This window comes from Ylistrum balloti, unplaced genomic scaffold (assembly GCF_031769215.1).
Source record: "Ylistrum balloti isolate Yb309-2 unplaced genomic scaffold, AGI_CSIRO_Ybal_v1 Utg370434, whole genome shotgun sequence".
Classification (NCBI taxonomy): domain Eukaryota; kingdom Metazoa; phylum Mollusca; class Bivalvia; order Pectinida; family Pectinidae; genus Ylistrum; species Ylistrum balloti.
The window spans coordinates 220,376-245,480 of record NW_026782291.1 but is presented as its reverse complement, the minus strand read 5'-3'; the positions used below and the strand labels follow the sequence as shown (position 1 = coordinate 245,480).

Genomic DNA, 25,105 nt, shown 5'->3' with positions numbered 1-25,105 from the left:
TTAGTGTGTAACATAATAATATTGATTGTGATATATGAGGATTATCATGTATGGTGATAATAATAATAATAATAATAATAATAATAATAATAATCACATGCATTGTTAAATGTTGATGATGATGTTGATGATTCTTTTGAATGGAGTGTTCTTGTTTGACACGCAATGACTATATGTGCACCTGTGTTTGGATGTGTGAGAGGGTGTGAGTGTATTTGTCCTGTTCAACATGTAAAATCTTGAAAAATGAAAAATGATTAAAAAAATAAATCACTTCAGGTGTTTAAAAATACTTCAAATCATGAAGCAATCCATGTTCCAGGTTTACAGTGTATTAGACACCGGAAGTGGTTACATCATCCATGTACTTCAAGACTTCTAGCATCTTTTCCACAACAGGTGAAGCAATAAGTTTTAAAATAGAGTTCACATTTAACAAATTTGGTTTCCAAAGGAGAATTGAGGAGAGACTATTCGGAGTTCTCCCAGCAATAACACTAACTGATCTTTTTTTAGCACTGGCTCTGATCCTCATCTAATTCTTGACCAAATTTGGTCATAGAGTGTTTACAACTTGGTCTTATGACCAAGGTATGACCATACTTGGAGATAGCTTGACCAACACTTGATGTGGTGATTACATAATTCAAAGTTTCATAACTATTGAGTGATGTAAAATCAGTTCCATAAACTGACTAAATGTAATTGACTTTCCTTTTCTGGTACCAAGAATGGATGGGTCCTCCTTTATGATCCAGTACGTATCTAATTCTGTATTGGGACCACAACTCACATACATTTATTATAGAACAAAAGGATAGACAAATAGATGGTAATTAAATGTCTTGAAATATTTATTTAACATGGTTAATTATTACATGGAGCACAGAACATGCGATTACAATCATGAAGTGCATGAAAGTACCTCCTATACTACTATGAACATCTTCTCATTGAAATATTGGTAAACAATGTGATTTGAATAAAACGTTAAACAGGTCTCTGAAGTACTGTATCACAACCCTATCGAGACAACCTTTTTTGTCCACTTATTTTTTTCTATACAATTAAGCATGAAAATGGCAACGTCCCGTCTAGGAATTATCATTGGGGATCCTGTCACAAACTGGTCCTCCTCTGTTTTTATGGTCTTTCCTAAAAAATAACACATTTCTGTTAATCACTTGTTATCCATTTGAAAGTATCTTTGTAAGAACCAAAGCTGTGATATCTTGATTTCTATTTTCATACATTACTGTAAATACCTTATTTTGACCAAAATTATTTGACAGACATGAAAAAAAACAGATGGAAGAAACATACAAATCTCTTTTTCTTATAAGTGCTGTACATGTAACTATTAATATAATCTAATTTGGTTAATAGTATTAAGTACCTGAGGTTAACTGGAAAGAAACAAATCATTTCCTCGTTAAGTCAACACATTTCCTATTGCTGCGATGTTATGAAGAATAAGCTGTGACATTGTGTATAAAACCGAGTACATACAAGTACCTTTTTCTATAATCAAATAGGCTGGACAGTATATGATTGTCTCCTTGTTCAATAAGAAAAGATTTGAGGGCGTAAAACAAATAGGCTGGATGATATATTATTGTCTCCTTGTTCACTAATAAAAGATTTGAGGACGTAAAACAAATAGGCTTAATGATATATGATTGTCTCCTTGTTCACTAATAAAAGATTTGAGGACGTAAAACAAATAGGCTTAATGATATATGATTGTCTCCTTGTTCACTAAGAAAAGAATTAAAGCCTTTTTCAGGTATCTAGTACTATCATCATGTTCCTTTTGATTACCTGAGCTCTTTGTGTTTATCAGGCCTGGTGCTTTAACCACGGTAAAATCCAGATCCAAGTAGTTGTGCTTAAGGTCATTCTCCATCTCTGAAAGATTTTTGAGTAGGTTTCCTATGACAAATGGCCGCATAACCCACTCAGAGAACCAGTGAGTCCTTATGCCCGCTAAAAACAAAATAATTAATCATGATTTATTATGATATCCACTGTATTTAGCGACAGTTGACATAAAAGAATTTACCTAGTGTCCATGTTCTAGTGACCATAAACAATGGAAACAATGAAAAGAAAAATACCTTCTTATTACAATATACCCTGCGACATCTTAGTAGTACATTCATGTCTTAAATGTTTCTCTGAAGAAAAACTTTACAACTTCATCATTGTTGATTTGAGTTGCAATTGCACTTTAATCCACATATTTATGAATTTTTAAAGAAGAAATATGTTTATGGAAATGATCAAGAGATCACTGTTACTGTTAATCAGAATATTTACAGTCTTATTGAAATGAAATATACAAAGTGAAAGATCATTGAAATACATTGTTATTTGAATTCCAAATAAAATATAATAGCATCCGAACCATTCAAAATGTAAACCACACATCACATTATAGTTTTGCAATAAATGTAGGTGTCCATATTCTAATATACATACGATGTGTACACCACGACGACATACACACAAGTCGTGTTTTATTCGCTGCTCTCATGGCTGTCGTCAATGACGACATGGAATCTGTATAGAATGTTGTCGGCTTTCTGCCAAGGAATCCGGCATTACAGCCAAGACAGGAAACAACAGCATCACTTTCTCTGATTGGTCCTTCAAGGTCACGTGGCTCAAACAATTTCGCTTGTGCAACCTTCAAAAAAAAGAAACGGGAGCAATTGATTATTCAAATTAAAATCTCATTTTCACAGATGATATAATTAAACTTAAGAACAAAAAATACTCACAAACCACCAGAATCTTAATTAAAAGTCCCATTTGATGGAAGTAGGAAAATCTGTCATGCAAATCCTTATTAATCTATGTCAATAATGTCACATTCTCAAACTGAGAGCAAGGTCAACAATAGAACTACCAGGTACACTACCAAGCATCAAACATCATCATCAAACTTCATATCACACATGGAAGTAAAATGTTTTTCAATGAGATCATTATGACAATTGTAAATCATCCCATGATACTTGTCAACCTTAACCTCTCAAAATCTATCACATGATTTCAGAAAATATATTTACACACACCATTCTATGCTTTCATAAATATTTACTTTCAAAGATGAAAACATAGTCTTTCTTTCACAGTATTGCTAACTCACATGTATTCACAAGGTCAACTGGTATTTAGACTACCATCACTGACTCATCTGTTTGGATTACCAAATTACCTATGATTTTCATTCAAGATTAGCTCTGGAATACCGCTAGATTTACCTTTATTTATCCCATTCACACAAATATCTGCAGTCTCACTCAAGCAGAATCATTTACATGCTGTGATCAGAGGAGGGAGACAGACAGACTATTCTTGCATAAAAGATGGGTAGTTTTCTGTTCAAATCATCTTTTGTCTGTGATTTAATTGCTTGTTCAATATGTTCTGGAGATGTAGATATGTATTATTGTAAGCAATCACTGTCAGAGGCTGCTAAAGTCAGCAACACAAAGACATAAGATAGGATCAAGTTTATGTAAAATTGTTTTGGGAATCAGAATTTATCTGTCTACAAAAGTCTTTATTACACTAGATTGAGATATACTGAACCTCCTGCTTAAGGGTGTGATTTTTGGTGGACATATTGCATTATTTTCCAACATAATCCCCTTCAGTATCTATACTCTTTTGCCAGCAATGTTTAAGGGCCTCAATGCCACTTTTAAGGAAGTCCTTTTCTTGCCTTTCAGTAAGTTCTGTAAATAGGGTGCTGGAAATGGCCTTTTTCAATTTTGAAAATAGATGAAAGTCTGATGGAGCAAGATCAGGGGAATAAGGCAGATGCTCAATCAATTCAAAGCCAGTGATTAATGACAGCCATGGCAATGACAGACTTGTAAACAGGGGCATTGTCTGGTGGAACAATACACCTTTACTGAGTTTTCTGTAGTGTTTGAGTTTAATATTTTCTGTAAATTACCTAAGAAATGATACATAATATGTGCCATTTATTGTTCGTCCCTTTAACAGATAATCTACCATTAAAATACCATCAGCATCTCATCGTCCATTGTTTAGACTGTTGTTTGGCCTTTGGGGTAAAATGATGGACCCATGTTTCATCCATAGTCAAAAACCTCTTCAGAAAATTAGCAAGATTTGCCTATAAAAGGTTCAGATAAGCATGTGACATAGTATGTCTGGTGTGCTTCTGATCAGATGTCAGAAGTCTTCTTACCTAACCAGAGCTTTCTCATTGGAAGATCTTCCCTAAAATGGAATGTACTCTTTCCTGTGAAATCTCAACTGTACTGGCTATATATGTCTGTAACTCCCCTGTCAGTCACAACAATATCATGAGTGTTTTAGACCATTTCTGTGGTCACAACAGCCAAAGTTCAGGCATAGTAGAGCTGGAAAAGGACAAACCTGCTCAATTTCTTCGAAGCAAGGTATACCAACTTATCAATCAGCCCTTGTATTAAACTATGTCCATATGTAGTTTATAAAATTGTTGCTACCTATCTCTTGTGAGAAAACAGCAGCCCATGCAACATTAGCAGGTCATTGCCAAATTGGGACAATATTCACAAAACATTTTTTACATTTCCACAAGAAGTATTCACTTCCATTTCTTTATTTTGAAAATGTAATTAGGACCAGGTGTAGCAGAACAAAAACAATGTGCTGCATTTGATAGGTTTCTTAAATGTTGTAAATGTCTCAGATTTCTTTATCTTTTTAAAACAAAGTTGCACAAAACTGCTATTTGTTAAGAGAATGATGTATGTTACAGAAATTTAGGATGGAAGGCTTATAGATTGGAATTAGGCAATGTCTGTACACCCAACCAAAGCTGCCAGTTGCAGCTCCAAGAATTGTGAAGAAAAAGTATAATAAATATGTGATGAATAAAGCTTCTGTATATAAATACTTATATGAAGTGGTTTGTTTAATTCGGCATATCTTATACTCCACGTTTTCCTGAAAAAAAAATTAAAAACAGGTCGTACCAAACATGATCCTTGTTTCGACCCTTTCACCCTTGTTTTTAGCTGTTCATGACCTGATATTTCATTCTGAAAGGTTGGCAATACTGTTTCACATGTAGCAGTTTCCTTTACTCATAAAGTGAAATGAAAATGATGTAGCCTCAACATGTATAAAATCTCCTGTATTAAACCATATATAAAATGTAATTGATCGCCATAATGTGACATTTGAAATAAATAACAAAGATATTGCAGAGGAATTTTGATGCCGAATATCAAAAGGGCACAACTAAGGACTAAGAGGAACCCTTTCATAAAATCTGAGAAAGATCCATCAAGCTCTTAAGAAGAAAAACCAATAACAAACTTTTATAGCCAAAGTCCATTGTGGCTGACTGTCGGACATTTTATTTTCCTGCTCAGCTCCGAAATCAAAATGTTGAAACAAGGGATCAATGGAAATCTTAACATAACATAAAATTTTGGATGAAGGGTCATTAGATGTGTGGTGCATAGATCTTTGATAACTTAAGTACTTTATTAAATTATTGTCAGTAAAATTTTTTACAATCAATTGTAAGTTGTGTGTACTTACGGCAAGTTAGATTTGTTACATAAAAACTATACATTTGGCAAAATCTGAACCAACAACCTATCAATATGCATATTCTTCCTCTTAATTCATGTACTTTTCAAATATTGAAATCAGATATTGCTGCATCTCACATCAGTGTTCCCCCTTTCCTTACAGTGCACCCATACCAATGTGTTAAGAGTGCCTGAAGAGTGCAAGTCTTGAATTTCACTACTTTAAGATATTTTTTACTTTCCTTCTAAGATTTTCCCTTACTGACTGCTCATTTGAAAGCTTTAAAATGAGCAGTCATAGAAAATAAATATCAGCAACAGCAAAAATGAATGTGAATATTGACATCAAATTATCATTTCCGAGACAGAAAGTTTCGGTCTACCGCATGAACTGCTTATAAGAGGCCATCATTAATTACCTTAACGACGAATCAGTTCATTTCTATGAATTCGATTTACAAAAATGTTTAGATATATATTTGGAATATGTTATGATATTATTGATGGTGATATCTTTTATAATAAAAACAACTGAAAGTACGAATACTGTGCACACAACTTATCTTTGATATTCAGTTTATTGGAGATAATGACTCGCCTTGAGATCATAGAAACTGGAAATACAACTGTACAAAACGTACGCATAATGCATTGCATCACTATTACCTAATAATTACATGACAGCAGAAATTTGGTAACTTGCAAATTAACTCTTTGGCGAAGAAGCATTGTCATTATAACATAACCTAATTTCTAACGTTACTTTATGATACGACATTTGCTTTCATCTATTAATTACCCAAAACTATCTGCAGGAGCGATATCCATGTCGCACATAACATCGATGTGTTTATAAACCGGAAGTACTCAGGACTAGTAGGACGGGAACCAGAGGGACAAAATATCCGGAAAGAATGACAGCACAAATAGAAAAACAAACAAACAGACAAACAAAACAAAAAGGAAAGGAAATGATAATGATGATAATAATCTCTGCTCTCACCATCAATACCCAAGGGGTTGCATCATCATTAAAAAAATAGCAAATCAAAAACCAATACAAAAGACATTGATTTTTTCGTCAGTGCTGAACGTCGACCTCCTACTTCACCGAATTTAGTCTACCATGTACCCTAGCGTTTCCTATGTTGACATCCTTCTGCTTAAGAGTAACATAATAACAACCTTCAAATTAGCATGTTGTATAGTGACTTTTCCGGGATTCCTTGCTATCGCCAGCACATTATGGTTCCTTAAGAGGGCCTCTTTGATGACCTCTAACCCCGAACCACCTGTTGATCCGAAAACAACCAGTTTCATCCTCGGAAAATACCCTTCAAATGGTGGCGCCCTCTTTAGGATGACTGATAGGAGCGTTTCTCAAAAATATAATTTCGTTTCCGGAAGTCTATAGAAACACAAACATGTCATTATCCCACGTGTTAACACTTGTTATCAAATGACAGGTTTGACTTCCGGAAATGTAAGTGTGTTTTTTGATAATGCTGGGTAGTTACAAAGACCTATATGCATATCACAGACACATTGATTTAAACATATTTTATTGCATAAATTGTATATACAAATGGATTGGGCACAAGTTTACAAACTTATATAAAGCCCGTTCCATGATAAATAACAGACACATATAAATGCAAAAGATGACCTATTCGAAATTTACAAGATACAATTATATATACAGAGAGAGAGAGAGAGACAGAGAGAGAGAGAGGGGGGGGGGGGGGGGGGGGGGGGTCTAACCCAACCCAGGTGACAATCACATTCTTTATACTATTCCACTCTTCCTAGCGTTCAACTTGTCAATGTCTATCAAAAACCGTGCCACCGATGTCCTTCTCCTTGGTCCATGCTGATCCTTCTGGAAATAACATATCTCAACCGATTGTCACCCGAGTTGGGAAGGAACGATTATAATTTACTATAGAGTATAATTTAAAACCGGTTTGTATTTATAATAAATCTTTGGGTGGATTGGCATATAGTTTCGTTTTCCTGGTTAGTCAGCTCGGAGTTTCCAAATAATAGAAGGTGGAGGTCCAGTGGAATGAAATCATTAAGCTCACGATAAAGTTGTAGGCGTTGGTAGGCATAATTATTACATACAAAAAAGAAGTGATGAGCATCTTCGATATAGTGTCCACATTGACAGTGTTTATAATTAATTAAGTTAGCATGAAACAAGTCATTATTTAAAGTACTGGATCTGTTACGTAATCTGGCATGCAGGATGTTAGTTTTTCTATCACCAATAAGAAAATAGGGCGGAATTCGAATGTCTGTGTTTTTACGGAGAGAGTGTTTAAAGACCGAATATGTTTCACTTTGTCGGATATCGTGGTCTAACTGATTCCAAAGATGAATAGTAGAGGGAAAGAAAGAAGATTTTGTGAGTTGTAGACGGTAGTTTGGTATGGAGTAATTATTGGCATTTCGAAGGTTATAGGGTGAATTTTCTGAGACTAAGGGGGGAAGAAGAGTGGATAAATAATCAGGTGTTAAGTTATTTTTGATTTTATAAAAAAGCTGCAATTTCCTTCTAGAGCGTCTAAAGCAAAGTGGTTCTAACCCACATTCAGAATATAAGGAATCTCTGCTCGTATAAGATGGTAACCCCGTAATCACACGAGCAGCCTCTAATTGAAGTTTTTCTAATTTGTCTGCGTCACCGAGAGTACATCCATCCCATACCTCACAGCAATATTCTAATAGTGGAATAATATAAGAATTATATATTCTATACAATGTTTGTCTACCTAGAATAAATTTAAGTTTTCGCAAGATACTAATCTGCTTAGATACTTTTTTACAAATGTCCTCAATATGACTTGTCCATTTACAATTCTGGTCAAATGTTACCCCCAAATGCTTATGATTATCTACAAAATTCACACTAACATTATCAAATTTTATATCTATCGCGTAGTCTAATTCGGAATTATGGATAAGTAATGCTTCTGTTTTAGTTGGATTAAACTTTACTAGCCACTTTCTCGCCCAATTTTGAATTTGTTCTAAATCATCATTTATTACAGTTTCAACGTTGTAAGGGGATGGGTTCGAGTATAATAAAGAAGTGTCATCGGCAAATAATTTTGAGAAACTCTGAAGATTATCGGTTAAATCATTAATATATAAAATAAATAATAGGGGACCAAGTACTGAGCCTTGTGGAACACCCGCATTAGAAGATTTAATAGAGGATTTAGAGTTACCCACGCAAACTTGCTGTTTTCTTTCACTTATATAATTAACAAGCCAATTTAAAAGTTTACCCCGAATACCATAATTTGCTAGTTTCACTTCCAGACCCCTGTGCCACACACGATCAAACGCTTTCGATATATCGCAAAAAACTAAACATGTAGGTTGCATTTTTTCTAGATTTTCGCATAAAGTATGATAAATTTCGATAAGTTGATGTACTGTCGAGTGACCAGGTTGAAAACCAGATTGGAACTTGTATATCAGTGAATTTTCTAGTAAATAGTTATTAAGGTATTTTACAACTAATCTTTCAAAAACTTTACCAACAGTGCTTAATAATGAAATTGGCCTGTAATTAGCAAAATTGTGTTTGTCCCCTTTTTTGAATAATGGTATCACTAATGCATGTTTCCACATTTTAGGAAAAACCCCAGTTTCCAGAGAGGATCTAAAGATGAGAGATAGTGGGAAAGCTACTGATACTGCTGTATTTTTTAACATATTATGACTGATTGTGTCTATACCAACAGCTTTATTCACATTTAAAGATTTAAGTATGTCAATTACGTCCCTCAATTCAAAATGTATATCTGATATTGTCGAGTCTGTCCGTAATTCTACCGTCGGAGATTCTATATTAATGTCGTCTATAGTAGAAATGGAAACAAAGTAATCATTTAAAATATTAGCTTTGCCATCATCGGTCATTTCAATGTTGCCATGAGTATTTCTAATAGGGGGTATAATGTTTGATTCGTCTGAAGATTTAACTAATTTACGTACAATTTTCCAAAAATTTCTAGGATTTGAATTCGAGTATCGATCTAAAATTCCATTTATATCAGCATAAAAAAATTCTTTTGTTCGTTTCTTCAAGTTATTCACATGATTACGTTGTTTCCGAAAGTTAGATAAGTTGTTGTTGGAGCGGTTTGATTTATACAATTTCAACAGTCTATTCCTTTTCCAAATTTCACGTCTTAAATTTGAGTCAAACCAGGGTTTGTCATTAGGTCTAACGGTCACCGTCCGAGTCGGTATACATTCCCTAGCTATGTCTAGGTATCGCGTTGTAAAAATTTCACACATATCGTCAGGAGAGTTAGCAGTCGCAAATAAGTCTACCCAGTCCGTATCGTTTAATTTATTATTAAATAAGTTATAATTTGCGTCATTGTAGCATCTTATAGTTCTTTCATAAGTCTTCCTAATACTAGTCCTAACTGTCAATTCAACCGTTGTCGCGCTATGGTCAGAGATGTCACTGTCTATATCTATTACGTCGGTGCAGCTAAAACTGCACGTGTCAGACAGAATAATCGGGTCAAGTAAGGTCGAGCTTGTACGTCCTACACGTGTCGGTCTTTGAACGATATTCGATAGATTAAAGGAGTCAAGGATATCAACAAATACATGATTATTATTAATAGTTAAGAGGTCAACGTTGATATCACCAACGATTACTACGTGTGAAGTTTCATTAAAAGCCGTTTCAATTGAGTGTCGGAAGTAATACCAGAAGGAACGATCACAATTAGGAGGTCTATACACAGTACAAAGAAGATATTTTTGCTCTGAAAACTGGAGTTCTGTCCAAATAATTTCACCCACCCGGAATTCCAAATCAGCTCTGTGACGGGTGCACAAGAGCCTGGAAGCGTAAACAGCTATCCCCCCACCCGGAGACCCACGATCTTTACGGTATACATCATAATCACTAAGGAGTATATCAGCGTCTACGGTGGAGTTATCAAGGTGAGTCTCGGTGACACAGACAATATCATAATCTAATGCTATATTTTCTAGAAATGATAATTTGTTTTTCAGACTTCGAATATTTAGATGAAAGATAGAAATGTCGGTTTTCTCGATAGGGCCGGGGTTAGGATGGACATCGTTACATGACAGGATGAGAAGTTGTAAAATTAATAGAAAGCAAGAGTTATTAGTAATGGCAGACAGAGTAGCGTGAATGGCTAATAATAAAGAAGTAATGATACTCATTAAGCTAGACCTACATCTTGTAAACAGTTTACTGATAGAAATAAAAATGAAGAAATGTAATGTAGTATTTATACCGTGTATCCGTTGGTAGAAGCAACCAATAGCTACTCTATACTGCATTAAATCATTACCCATCATCATCAAAAATTACATAAACAATAGAGTAGACAATAGAGTAGCCATCAGGTCCATCTACCATGGTTATATAGCCAATACACCCAGTAGTAATTCTTACAAGGAAAAGAAAAGAACAGAAAAGATACAAGATAGAAAATAAAGGAAAATGACGTAAAAAATCGTAAAGAGAAAACATGGTTTTCACAAGAGTATATCTGTGTATGGCACGTTGCGTGATGGAGAACTTAGATAATTACATTTAGATAAACACTTTCAGATATAACATCATAACAATATGTACAGGACAAGTAAAAGTGTATAATATATCACTAGACACAGACCAAAGTTTGTAATATATCATCAGACACAGACCAATAATTGTAATGTATCATCAGACACAGACCAATATTTGTAATATATCATCAGTCACAGACCAATAATCTGTAATATATCATCAGATACAGACCAATATTTGTAATATATCATCAGACACAGGCCAATATTTGTAATATACCATCAGACACAGACCAATAATTGTAATATATCATCAGACACAGACCAATAATTGTAATATATCATCAGACAAATATCACATTTGCCATGTGCAATTAGTCGCATACTCATACTAAATTTGTAATATCTTATTAGGACATATATCTAATTTATAATATATCACTTGACACATACCAGAATGTGCAATAAATCGTTAGGCACATATCAAAACTTGTAAGTTTTCCCTTGACACATATCAAATTAGTTTTATTCCTATAGTCGTATATCAAGACTTGTTATAATGCTGATAGTCACACATCAACTTTGTAATATATCACCAAGGCCATAGCAAGTGTGTAGTATTTCATTTGACATATACAAAGGTTTTTTTTATATATATCATTAGACACAAACCACATTATTAGAATTAAATATTAAGAGCCATTTAAATTCAGACGGAAATTTGTAATACATTTTTCGACACATATCAACTTTGCCATATGCCACTTGTCACATACGAAGTTTGCTATATATCATAATACATACCAAATGTGTACTATTTCATTAAATTTATACCAAGGTTATTTTTTGTCTTTAGACACAGACGAAAATTTATATTGTATCATTAGACACATATCAAATCTGTTATATGCCATTTTTCACATACCATGTTTGTAGTATACCATAATACATGTCAATTGTGTTCTATTCCATCAGACTTCAATCATTTGTAATATTTCTTTAGACATATATAAATTTTATAACATATCATTAGATACATACCAAAAATTGTAATACATTGTATATCATTAAACACATACCAAAAATTGTAATACATTGTATATCATTAAACACATACCAAAAATTGTAATACATTGTATATCATTAAACACATACCAAAAATTGTAATACATTGTATATCATTAGACACATACCAAAATCTGTAATATATCATTAGACACATACCAAAAATTGTAATATATCATTAGACACATATCAAAAATTGTTTTATGCCTTTAGTCACACATCAAATTTTTAATATATCTTGTGTATTATTTCATTACACATAAAATATTACCGTAATTTAAATTTGTAATATGTCATTAGACATATCACCAACTTTTTCAATATGATATCATGAAACAAATCCTAAAATTTGTTATATACATGCATCATTGGACACAGACGAAACTTAGAATATATCATTAGACACATCTCAAATTTGTCAGATGCCATATATCACATACCATATTTGTAATATATATAATGCATACCAATTGTGTTCTATTCCGTTAGACTCAAATCATTTGTAATATTTCTTTAGACATATATCAAATTTATAACATATCATTAGACATATACCAAAATTGTGATATATCATTAGACACATACAATTTTTTTTTTAATATATCATGAGACGCATAACAAACTTGTAATATGTGATATTAAAAATTTTCATAAGATACAACCTCTATGTTATCATAGACATATATACATGACCATTTTTAGGAAAAAACACGGAATCTATTATACGGAGCTTGGGTGATGTTTCAACTCTAGTGCTCTTACACATTCTGCAGATTTTATAATGATTTTGTCGGAGAATTCACTCGTTTTATAAAAGATTCTGCCGTCCATAGTCCACAGGGCATAAATGTGTTTTTCTTTGCGTAGCTTGTTGAGACGGCTTACAAGTCCTGATCGGTGTCCTGTGAGACTCTCCGTAATGAAGATGTTGTTGTCTAGGTTTTTACACTGTTTTTTGTTTTGGAAGATTTTGTGTCGGTCTGTGTAGCGAACAAAGCGCGCAATAACAGTCGTCGTACCATTTTTGACCTTACCCAGAACATGGGACCTGGAAATGTCCTCCCGATTTATGTTTACCTTGATAGCACGAGCAATGTTTATTACTGCCTCATGTGTATCAAAAGCAGAAAGATCCCCGTGGGGTACTGGGACGTTGTGGAATTTAAGCGCAGTGCGCCTGGAGTACTGTTGTTGTTCTTCCAACTCTGAGCGAAGATCATTCATTTCCGTTTTCAGATCCTTTAATTCTGATGCTTGCTTTTCAATTGTTTGTAAGAGGGGTGACACTTTTTCCCTGACGTTTTTAGTGACGATACTGTCGAGTTGGCTATCATTATTAATGGCGGTACTCACAGCACTCTGTATCATAGGTTGGATTGTCTGAGTGAGTGAGTTTTCTATTAAACTAGCCACCATTGTTGCTATGGTAGGAGCAAGCATCTGGGCAAATTCTTGCAGAAATTCAGGTGAAATTTGGGATTCAAGTTTATTGCCAGCCATGTTTGAATTACCGGTTACGTGAGAACCCGGTGTTCCTAAATCAGGGCGTTTGTTCTCGATAATGTCCGGAGACACTGGACTAGACATTTGTTTCCGTTTATCAGTAGCAGCTCCACAAATAGGGGTTGTGAAAACTAGAGCCTGTTCTTTGGTAATATGGAACCCTGTATCAGTTTTAGACGAGCACGCCATACTATATATACTGTTCACGCCATACTATATATACTGTTCACTATACGTATTTTATATAAGTAATGTTTCTATATGTGGCTATATATAGCTAAGATGGCTGTCCTTTGTTCGGTCACTATGAATCACAAAAATCGCCAAACTGACCTGATATCCTAAATATGGTGCAAAAATATACATGTAGGTGTCTGGTAGTGTTAAAAACATAATAATGTATCTTTTGGTGTGTTGTTTGAAACGAAACTTGCTTGTCTTCTCTACTTTAGGGTTCCTCACCTAAGTCTTTATTGTCGTAGTTTGATCACATACCGTCTTATTAGCCAATTATGGTAAAGAAAAAAAATCAACGCCCGAAGTCAAGTGCAAAAACACATAATTTTGATATCCCAGACACAAAGGCATATTTTACTCTTTCTATTATAAGAGGATGCATGACGATATATCAGTCATCCCCAATACGCCAGGAGTTACGATCATTTTCGCTCCCTACACCCGTGGAACATGTCATGGCAAAATTGAAGGCAGAAGTGATCTTATATGACTGGTTCCAGGATAAAACAAACACTGATCAATCACAGCATGATGCGCTCCTTTAGAAGTAGTTACAAAGGAGCGATACCCAGTTTCAAGGTCATTACCATATACCGTTATGCGACTTCAAGATTCACTTGTTGTACAGTAAAGGATCAAACTAGTCTTTTCGTCTTGTCCACAAGGTGTCCCACATGAAACCTTCAATTTTGCCATGATGTGTTCCAGGGGTGCAGAGATCGTAACCCCTGGAGTATCGTGGATGTGAGATATCTGTCTGTATAATTAATATTTGATCTTATTGGTGGCTATATTGCTGTACATGACTATATCTTGTATAAAGAATCAGTGTGTTTAAAAACTTGTATTGTGGATAAATATTTAGTCGTGAAGCAACAATAACGGTTTGCAGTAATAGAATAAAGTTTATAACATGATAATTGGTTTAGAAGAGATCTTTTAATGACGCCATATTAAAACAATCTCGAGCATTGGTGATTAATGTAACGACTTTATGTTGTCTCTTTTCATAGACATTTCTAGTATCCAGAGACGTATATAACACGTCGCTAAAGTACCGCATTTTAAATGCACATTTATCTTTTAACAATAATGAATAGAATCACTTTACTTAAAGATTTTACCAAGTGATATATGAAAATTGATCAAATCATCAATTTCACTATTACCAGATTACATCCAAATATCTTATAATAAATATACGAGAGATCCCTATACTCTTAAATATGTAATTCTTACCTAGTAACTAATTATTTACGGGAAAAGATAAAAATATCGCGTTATGAATACAAGGGAGATAACTCCTACTCACAAAGCGATATTAAACCAGTCGGCGTATTGAAACGTCATCAGATGCCGGGGAGAAAGCGCTAACTTGAATTGTTGGAACTGCTCCGCTTTTCATACTCCCAGTGCCTCTAAATTATCATAAAAGGAGATTTGGAAGAAAAACATCTGGATTACTCATCTAAGTCATGCTCTGTGGCCGCTCTGTAACATAGTGCTAAAAAGGAAAATGTACAGAAAAAGTTGCAAATTTGTTCTATCGTTGCTCAGGAACTCATTTTAATTCTTCATTTTCATTTCTGAATCGTATTTTAAAAATATACAGTTAACGGTTGAAACCTTACCATTGGAAATAGACTAAACTGACTGAAAGTATGTACGCAATGTGTGTTTTATATTATGATATAATCTATTATTATGTGAAGTTATATAATAGTCTATGGCACTTACGTTAGTGTACTATGGAATTAGAATTCTATGGCGCGTTTGGCAGTAACTGAACCAACATGGCGGCGACGCACAGTAGACAAACTATGAAAATTTATATAAAATCGGCACATCATTTACATACATATCACAACACTCGTCAAAATAGAAAAATATACACTGTTTCAATCTGCCCCTGATTCACAGTTAACAAAGATTTCATCTATATAAGTCTTGAAACATCAGCTGATCGCTAAATACTCACAGGCTCGGCATAGGCCTACGATGTATTTCACATTATTACATTTATATTTTTCTGATTACAATGCAATTAGTCTCTTGTCAAACCGTAGATTGACTTTGAGTGGACAAATACTACTTAAACAAGGATGTCTTCAACTCATTTTCCATCCTCGATATTCCAGCAGTTACGATCACTTTCGCATTCTGCACTCCTGGAATAGTTCCTGATAAAATGGAAGACACAGGTGGACGAATTTGATTGGTTAAGACGGAGTTGAAAAAGCAAAAAACTGACAATCACAGACTGATAAGCTTTTAAAAGATCACAAAGGTGCGACACCCAACTTCAAAGCCAGTACAACATAATTTTAAACGACCTCGAGATTCGTTTCATGTACATCACATGCTCAAACTTGACTTCTTATCTGATCCACAAGGTGTCGGACATTAAGTTTGATATGAAATGTTCAAGGGGGAAGTGATAGTGTTTGTAACCTATGGAGTATCGTTTATCACCACTGTATAACATTGGACACGCGTTACAGATATATGTCTTCAGTAAGATTTCAAAGACAATGGATACCGATGGAACAGTTATATCATACATCCTGTAGGTTTTTATTTACTTCCTCCAACCTAACTTATCAGTACAAAGAATGGGAAGTTGACATACACCAATGAATTATCATGTAGGTAAATGTAACTTTAAGCTGAATTACAATGTAATTTTGTAAAACGTAAGCGTACATTATCAGTTTGTTTGAACAACATTATAACCTTGTGACAAGTAATTATTAATACCGTTGTTTATTATTATTTTAACAACAAACATGCCCCGGATAAATCCGTTCTGTATCTTATTTGTGTTTGCCACTCTTTGAATTTAAAAATGAGATTTACATTACATATGGAATGTTTTTCCATCGTCATTTTTTTCGTTTGGAGTGATAACTAAGTTCCAGTGGCTTGTCAAACAACCATGTGAAATGCGACAGTATATTAATGAGGGCCACAACACAAGTATTCAACATAGTTTATTATATAAATGGAACAGATAAGACATGCACAATATATTTTCATAAATTAAAATAAAAACACCAAAGTTTAAAATCAAATATTTAATTTACAAATCACCAATACGATTTACATGTACAGTAACAGCATAGTAAAACACGTGCGTACGTATCAAAAGTATCTACCACCAATCTGAATCGACTTATGAGAGGCGATAAAACGTTATGTTAGATAGAATACTGTTTTTTTTGGTCGACTATTGAACAAGTGTACTACAAATTTGCAAAAATTATTTCTCTTTGTAAAATTTAAAGAATTGTTTTTACAGCCAATTCTTTTTGCCAACACATCATCTTCTAAAAAACAAATCAGTTTCACATTTTTGAATATTAGACCAACGGGACTTTGAAGATATATTCGGGAAAAGTTCTGATTTCGTTGCATGTTGTTTTATGAAAACTATATATTTTACATAAGTATTTATTTATAAGGAAAATCGCCTCTATCCGACATAAAATCAATTCTCCATAATCTAATGTGTAGAATTCTATATTGATAAAGCTAGGTGACTTTTAAATGGCCATGATTGCGTCACAACAGGTTTACAACTGAACCAACACAACGGTGACTAAATGGATTCAGTCACGTGGTAAATGTACTATTTTTAGGTGGTCTAATTTTGAAACAGCCTTGGTGTTTTTTTTTCTGAAAAAGCTTAATTATCCGAACTGACTACAGGAAAGATATTTTGATGTTGACGATACTTGAAAAAGTTACAAGGAATGATTCTTAAGAGCTACAAAAGACCTTCTAGAAATAACAACTTGTCCGGAATATCCCTTTAACAAAAATTCTATCACTTCACTTACAGCTTTAAACCTTCCGTTAGATACTACGTACACTTGCATAGAGTGAGTATCTCTGCATGTACTGATGAAGTTTTATTTAAAATCAGTAGTTACACTATCATCAACAAAGCCTTGCTTTAAATGAGGATGATTAAAAAACGACCACGTCTTTGTCTTCGTGTAATATGCATGTGATGACATATCTAACGGGTATCACAACCTCGTTCAGAAACATTTCAGATTTACTCCATAGAGTCAAACAGGACCTAAAAATTCGGGCGGGAAAATTACTTTGTTCTTATTTTGTTTTCTATTTTTTTTTCTCTTTTTTCGCTTTCTTTTTATTTATTGTTTTTGTTTTTGTTTTGTTTCTTGTTTTGTTTTGGTATTCTGTCGATATGGATTAAACACATTTTGGGCACGTGAAATACTCACTGGGAGTTGGCAATCGAATAGCCCACGAGAAAAAATATTCTAAGATACTGTATCATCGTGTCTATTATACAAGTTTATCTATGTATTTTTATTTACCGGAAGAGCGTCCTTAAAATTATAGTCATTTAGATTTATGAATAAAGCTACAATACACTTTTATAATAAAGAATGACGTGAAAAATGTTGTCACTGAAATATTAGGAGGCCATAATAGACAAATAAATATAAAACAACAGTTTCTGAAAATCTCATTGAGCAAAATACGAAACTACACATAAAAATACATTTAACTGGCCGCGGAATTACGTACAGATACATATATCTACATACATGTATGTACATGAAGGTTACAAAACAATATACAATACATATATGTGTTTAAAAAAAGGACGTAACCGATGTAATTTTATAATGCCTTTTTCCAAAAGCATTTAGGTCTATGTAATACATTTCACCAATACCTAAACGATAAAATATAAAGTTTAAATTCAGATTAAGTTTTGTTAAAGGTTAATAAACAACAAAATAACACATGTAGAATACTTTTGATTCCGAAATTAAAAATGTGAAACAAATTTAATATTTACACATATGCCATTGATTTAAAGTATAATTTAAGCGTATCGATATCCTTAGAATTCCCTCCATTTTCTAGTTCACAAAATTCACCCTGACGCATAAATCTTTTTATAGCTTCCGGAAGAGGGAGTTCGTTCAACTTACCATGAGTGTTTGTATTTAACGCTTTGAAAACAGCAAGTATTGCCGAATGAAACAGTAACAGCGGATTGCTTGCCTGTATCCGAAGGAAGGTGTACATTTCCGAATTGAGCGATAGTGATTTAGGAGTGTTTCCGGTAAAATCAAGTCTCAGGTATGGCAGACGACTAACTCTATATCCGGCAGAAACTAGAATCACTACCACCTCCCAGAATCCCTTTTCAATAGCTAACTCCATCGGATCCAGTTCCAGCTCGTCATATTTGTTGAAGGCGACTCGTCCCTTCATGTCAAGTCGACAGTTCCATTCAAGTAACGCTCGAATACATGCCAAGTCACGTTTCAGCACCGACACCAGCAAGGCAGTTGTGCCACTCCGAACTGAATTAAAAAGGAAGCATAATAAGTACATAACACATACGACATTAAGAGCCGCATGTGTTAAACAGAGAGAGAGAGAGAGAGAGAGAGAGAGAGAGAGAGAGAGAGAGAGAGAGAGAGAGAGAGAGAGAGAGAGAGAGAGAGAGAGAGAGAGAGAGAGAGAGAGAGAGAGAGAGAGAGAGAGAGAGAGACTGACTCCAACCATTCTATTGTTGCTCATCTGTGCACTGGTTTTATAAGGTGGGTTATTTTGCATTTCAGAAATGTGTTCAACCAGGAATGACAACAATTTCAGCTAAGATTACAAAGTTCGAAGACTGTTCACTATCATTTCTTTACAAGAATTTGTAAGTGATTTCTTGTTACCAGTCACGTGAAAGAGGTGGAGTGCGGCCCTTGATAAAATGTTTAGTTAATTGCCTTTTGGAAAGCTGGGACAGTTGACAGTCTTGATCGGTGGACAAAGGTCACCTTGTATTTCGAGAGGTAGGCCTAGTCCAAATGGACCGCTCCAGGTGTATCCTATTTCCATCGTAACAGTGGATCAACCACGTAAATTGATGAACCTTTCTCCCATCTCATTTTTAAAAATCTTACTCCAAAACAACATTTTGGATTTTGTATCAAAAATAACATGCCCAATCAGGTCAGATCCACTACCCGTTCAAACTATCATTATACATAAATGTCATTCTAGAAAATCTTGCACCATGGTAACATAAATGTCATTCTAGAAAATGTTGCACCATGGTAATGCTTGAACTATAAAAACCCCCAAAGAAGTTAATTTACTCACATGTGACATCTGGATCTGCTCCGTAGTCTAGGATAACCCGTACCAACTTCGAAGCCTTGACGAACGCTGCGTTGACCAGAGGGTTGCTGTATTCACACAAATTGTTGTTCAGATTTGTTCCCGCCTGTATTAACTGAATGGCGGCGGTCAAGACGTCATCACTGACGTCAGGCTGTCGCTCTGTGATCCGCGCATGCCTACAGATGAGGTTTGTCAATGGACTCCTTCCTGTCACGTCTAGTAAGTTTGGGTCGGAGCCTGCACATAATAGGATTTCAAACAGTTCGAAATTGCCGTTGATGACTGCATTCTGTAATACAACGATACAGAAATTACATCTACAATATTACTTATTCTTGGTGTGACTCGTCCAATAGATAATGGGTGTGGCAAATACAACATTATGATATTTAACCGTTTATTTCATAGTAAAATATGCTGCAATACACTAGGACTATATCGTGCAATAATCATCATTTATTGTACTGAAGTCATGTATGCGATGTCTGATTTCCTAATCAATTTAATTTTTAATTGGGAAAAGTGAAAGTAACAAAGGATAAAGATGTTTTCTCAGTAATATATCGTATATATCGTCGGGTATTTCACAAAACGTTTGTCGCACATTCTGAGCATGTTCGTGATCAATGCATTATTTCCAGTGAATCAGTATCTTGATTGAGATTCATCATCTTGATTGATGTTCATATTATTGACAAACGTTTTAGAGACGCTGTGATATACGTACGTGCAAAGCGGTTCGCTTACACTTGTAATCCCTCAGAGAAACATCGGCACCTGCATCAATGAGAATGCGTAATAACCTCACTTTATTTTCAATGTTCGAGTCCATACACAGTACCATGAGTGGTGAGATTCCATTGTCTGTAGAAGCGTTCACGTTTGCGCCATTGTTCAGTAGGAGTTCCACTAGTTCAGGTTGCCCTGTTTCAATGGCCATGTGCAAAGCTGACTTTCCTTCAATGTCACGACAATGCACCATTTCTGAGTCACGTGATAATAACATTTTTGTCATCCCCATGTCCTGCCTCACCGTGCTATACATCAGTGACGTCATACCCCATTCATCCGTCACAGCGATCGCAGCTTCATAATCCAGTAAAATTTTAGCACATTCTATGTGTCCCTTGTCGCAACAGATATGAAGGAGAGCCCTCGACTTGTCCTCGAAAGGCTTCAACCCCGGGTCGGCTCCATTGTCAAGAAGTTGGCGTAACGCGTTCCTGTCATCTTTCTCTATTGCCCTGTAAAGTTCAATAGCATAATCGTACTCCTCTTCTTCCTCTTCTTCTTCATCGTCGTTTTCTTCCTCCTCTTCCTCTTCCTGATCGTCCTCCTCGTTGTCGCCACCATATGAGTAATACATCACGAGAGTGTTTGTAGTATCTATGGAGATAGTAAATCAATCAGATAAAGACTGACTTATTTTGCTTACAAGATGATACATGATTATGAAAAAAATGTTTTTTTTAATGCCTACCTGGACTTTTTAGAAACAGGTATGGCGTGTATCCGCCAGATTCGACCTAGTTGTGACCTACAATAAAATGGAAAAAATAGTTTTCTTTTTCGGCGAAATAGGGTAGGTAATTTCAGTGAGATATATGTAATTGCTTGTTAGCAGAAACATATCTTGGAGAGGTATCATGTGTTATTTTCACAGATCGTTAAAGTTCTTATGCAATACGCACTAAAGATTGGGATTTCGCCATCTTAAAATGTAATTTTGGCACAACGCACACATGTTCCAGAGTTTGGGCAGCTAAATCCTATCAAGTGCGATGAGGAAAAAACTTAAATCCTATCCTTTAAAAAATGTATACATGCGTGAGGTGATACCAAAACCAAAATCATACACTATAAACACATATGTTCTAGACATAGACTATTTAGACACGTTGACTCCGAAGGCACGGTCACCTGGCGTCATTAGTCATGTACATTTCATATGCTGCTATCAAATGTACAGTTTTACTCAATATTTTCCTTTTTAGAGACAGAACGGAGGTATTAATAAAAGTGATGGAAACGCGTGTACTGTTAAGTTCTGCTCTCTCTCTATCTATATATATGTAGTGTACGCAATGACAAGGAATCCATCGGTACGTATAATACAAAGGTATCTCTTTGCAACACTGTTAATAAAAAAATACTGTAACAGCATTTTCACTTTCCTGAATTTGTTTGACTTTAAATTTTAACTAAATATTGGCATCAAATTAAAATTTCTTTATTGCTCCAAGTACACAGCTTTTAACGCCAACCAATGCCATGATGTCACAACATATAACCAAGGACACAAAACGTCAACGTCACAATAACTGCGCGTTTGATAACTCGCTGTAGCGCGACAAGTTTTGTGAATGTCTTGAAGCACTAACCAGTTAACTAAATTTCTTGATGCTTAATTTTGAGAATACTTTCAACCGAGAGTATCCTGGTGGCGTGCAGTGCCTGTGAATGTAGGTTCCAAATGTACGATGGTAAAGCATTCCTTAAGTATGAGTCACTTGAGTGATTGTTCTAGTTAACGTACCCACAGGCACTCGAGGCCAGGATATTATTTTTTAAACATTGATTTTTGTTTTAGCACTCATGAAGTTATTTAAACGAAATATCAGCAGAATTCAAGTTTATGTGCCGGTTGACAAATCCGCCACGGTCATTAAAAATACACAAGGCAAGCAACTCCAGATTTTAAAAAATCACGTGATTGGAAACTGGCTCAAAAAAAGTAGTTATGATAAGTTCCTTGTAAAACAATATGTATCCGTAGGTAGTGTGTATATTTACCTTTTATTTGGTGCATAACATTACAGGCAACGAGAAATTCACAATACGTACATGAGATTAACATCTCAATAATCGGAGATTTTATCGTCCATGTAATTATCTTTGACGGAAGTAACATGCCATTTCAAGGGCGGTCACTCCAACTTTTTGGGAGAGGAGTTCCGGATAGCACTATACCAGTGAACAGGTAAGAAAGGTTCCGATGTCATTTCGCGCGTAACTTCAAAATAGATATTTTTATTTCTACAAATACATTTGCGGGGATGGAAAAATAATGGCTGGGCAACTAGAAAGTGTTGCCAACTCGGATACAATATCATGGTAAGGGATTATACAGAATGCATCAACTTTCAATCAAGCTGGCGGTAATGAGAATTTTTTTCAAAAAAAAAAATAGAAAAAAAATCATGCAGATAATGAAAAAAGGGCGCAATTTATGAAAAATATCGTGGGGGAAATATATTAACTTAGAAATTGGAAATTAAATGATTTTTTTTTTCTATTTTTTTTATTTTGAAGTTACGCGCGTAATGACATCGGAACCTTTCTTACCTGTTCACTGGTATAGTGCTATCCGGAACTCCTCTCCCAAAAAGTCGGAGTGACCGCCCTTGAAATGGCATGTTACTTCCGTCAAAGATAATTACATGGTCGATAATAATCTCCGATTATTGAGATGTTAATCTCATGTACGTATTGTGAATTTCTCGTTGCCTGTAATGTTATGCACCAAATAAAAGGTAAATATACACACTACCTACGGATACATATTGTTTTACAAGGAACTTATCATAACTACTTTTTTTGAGCCAGTTTCCAAGCGAGGGGTCGATTTTTTAAAATCTGGAGTTGCTTGCCTTGTGTATTTTTAATGACCGTGGACCTCGGATTTGTCAACCGGCACATAAACTTGAATTCTGCTGATATTTCGTTTAAATAACGTCAGTTATGAGTGCTAAAACAAAAATCAATGTTTAAAAAATAATGTCCTGGCCTCGAGTGCCTGTGAACGTACCAACCTTAACGTAAACACACTTAGATGCAGACACAGAAAATTGATAATAGATTTTTTGTAAAAATCCAAAAAGTTACTTTATACACATCATTAGAAAAGCGGCGAGTTCAATTGAACAGTCATATTATACCAGAAACATTAGATAGTCACGTGATTGACAACAGCAGCAACAAATCATTTCCAAGAGAACACGATCAAAAATAGATTGTACTTTATTTAGATCTTTAATGTAACACTACATCTAGATTTCTAACACGTCTCTTATACAATCACACTTAATAAAGTTTGGTTCGAAAGCAGCATCGTTCATTTGTAATTACTAGACCCTTTACTTAATCACAATGCGACTTTAGCAATCAATACAAACAGTGACGTTGTTAAGTGTAAAGATTTAAATCTTCAAAGAAATATCGATACTAGTTTATGACGTCAGGAGGTATTTCATTGGTTAGTGTATTGTGTTCCAAACAGGCATAATTTAATGAAAAGTGAACATAAATGTATTTAAACTAGACAAGTGTTTTTCCAGATTTCTCCATTAGGTTGTTCATTAGCAATTAATATCATAAGGCGGTATAGACTTAATTCCATTTCGAATCGCCGTAGAACTTTCGAATATTTCAAAGTTATACATACATAAGTCTTCAACTTGAAATCAATTTACTTATGAAATTCCATATGATGTTTTCATGAATGTGACAATGATTAGGGTCAGACTGTGTTAATCATCGACCAAGGCTAGGAGTATACATTTATGAGGCTAGTATAATTTTCACTTTAATATTATTTATATTAAAATATATAGTTATTTAAATGTCACCTTCTATGATATCAGTTCGACTGCAATGCTGTCAATCTTTCTAAGTCGGTCGTAACGTTCTGAAGTGAATAATAAACATACAGTATTATACATGTACAATGCACTTTTGAGATGGTCCCTCCTTAACCAGTTCCGTCTGCGACCATTGATGGAAAATATGAACGACGCACATTCTGTTGCGGCAGTGATTTGCTGTTATCAAGCACCAGCGTATAACAAGATACACATAGTCTACATGTATAGAGCTATGTTAGAGGAGCACACATACGCTATTTAACCATATCAGCATTACCGGACATATGTCGAAACTTACCACAAATGTGTTCACTTCTGCATCACTTACTGGCACCC

General features: G+C 34.7%; 2 protein-coding genes across 2 annotated transcripts; both read right to left on the bottom strand.

Moving 5' to 3' along the window:
• Positions 1–853: 853 nt before the first annotated feature.
• Positions 854–25,105, bottom strand: LOC132554719 (uncharacterized). Its single transcript, XM_060219031.1, has 4 exons — positions 25,068–25,105; positions 2,482–2,689; positions 1,822–1,986; positions 854–1,155 (listed from the first exon to the last, which is right to left on the bottom strand). Exons 2-4 carry the CDS (start codon positions 2,555–2,557, stop codon positions 1,016–1,018), a joined length of 381 nt encoding a protein of 126 aa, XP_060075014.1. The 5' UTR covers positions 2,558–2,689; positions 25,068–25,105; the 3' UTR covers positions 854–1,015.
• On the bottom strand, positions 17,015–21,640 carry LOC132554718 (serine/threonine-protein phosphatase 6 regulatory ankyrin repeat subunit C-like). Its single transcript, XM_060219030.1, has 4 exons — positions 21,607–21,640; positions 20,854–21,512; positions 20,106–20,415; positions 17,015–19,309 (listed from the first exon to the last, which is right to left on the bottom strand). Exons 2-4 carry the CDS (start codon positions 21,490–21,492, stop codon positions 18,792–18,794), a joined length of 1,467 nt encoding a protein of 488 aa, XP_060075013.1. The 5' UTR covers positions 21,493–21,512; positions 21,607–21,640; the 3' UTR covers positions 17,015–18,791.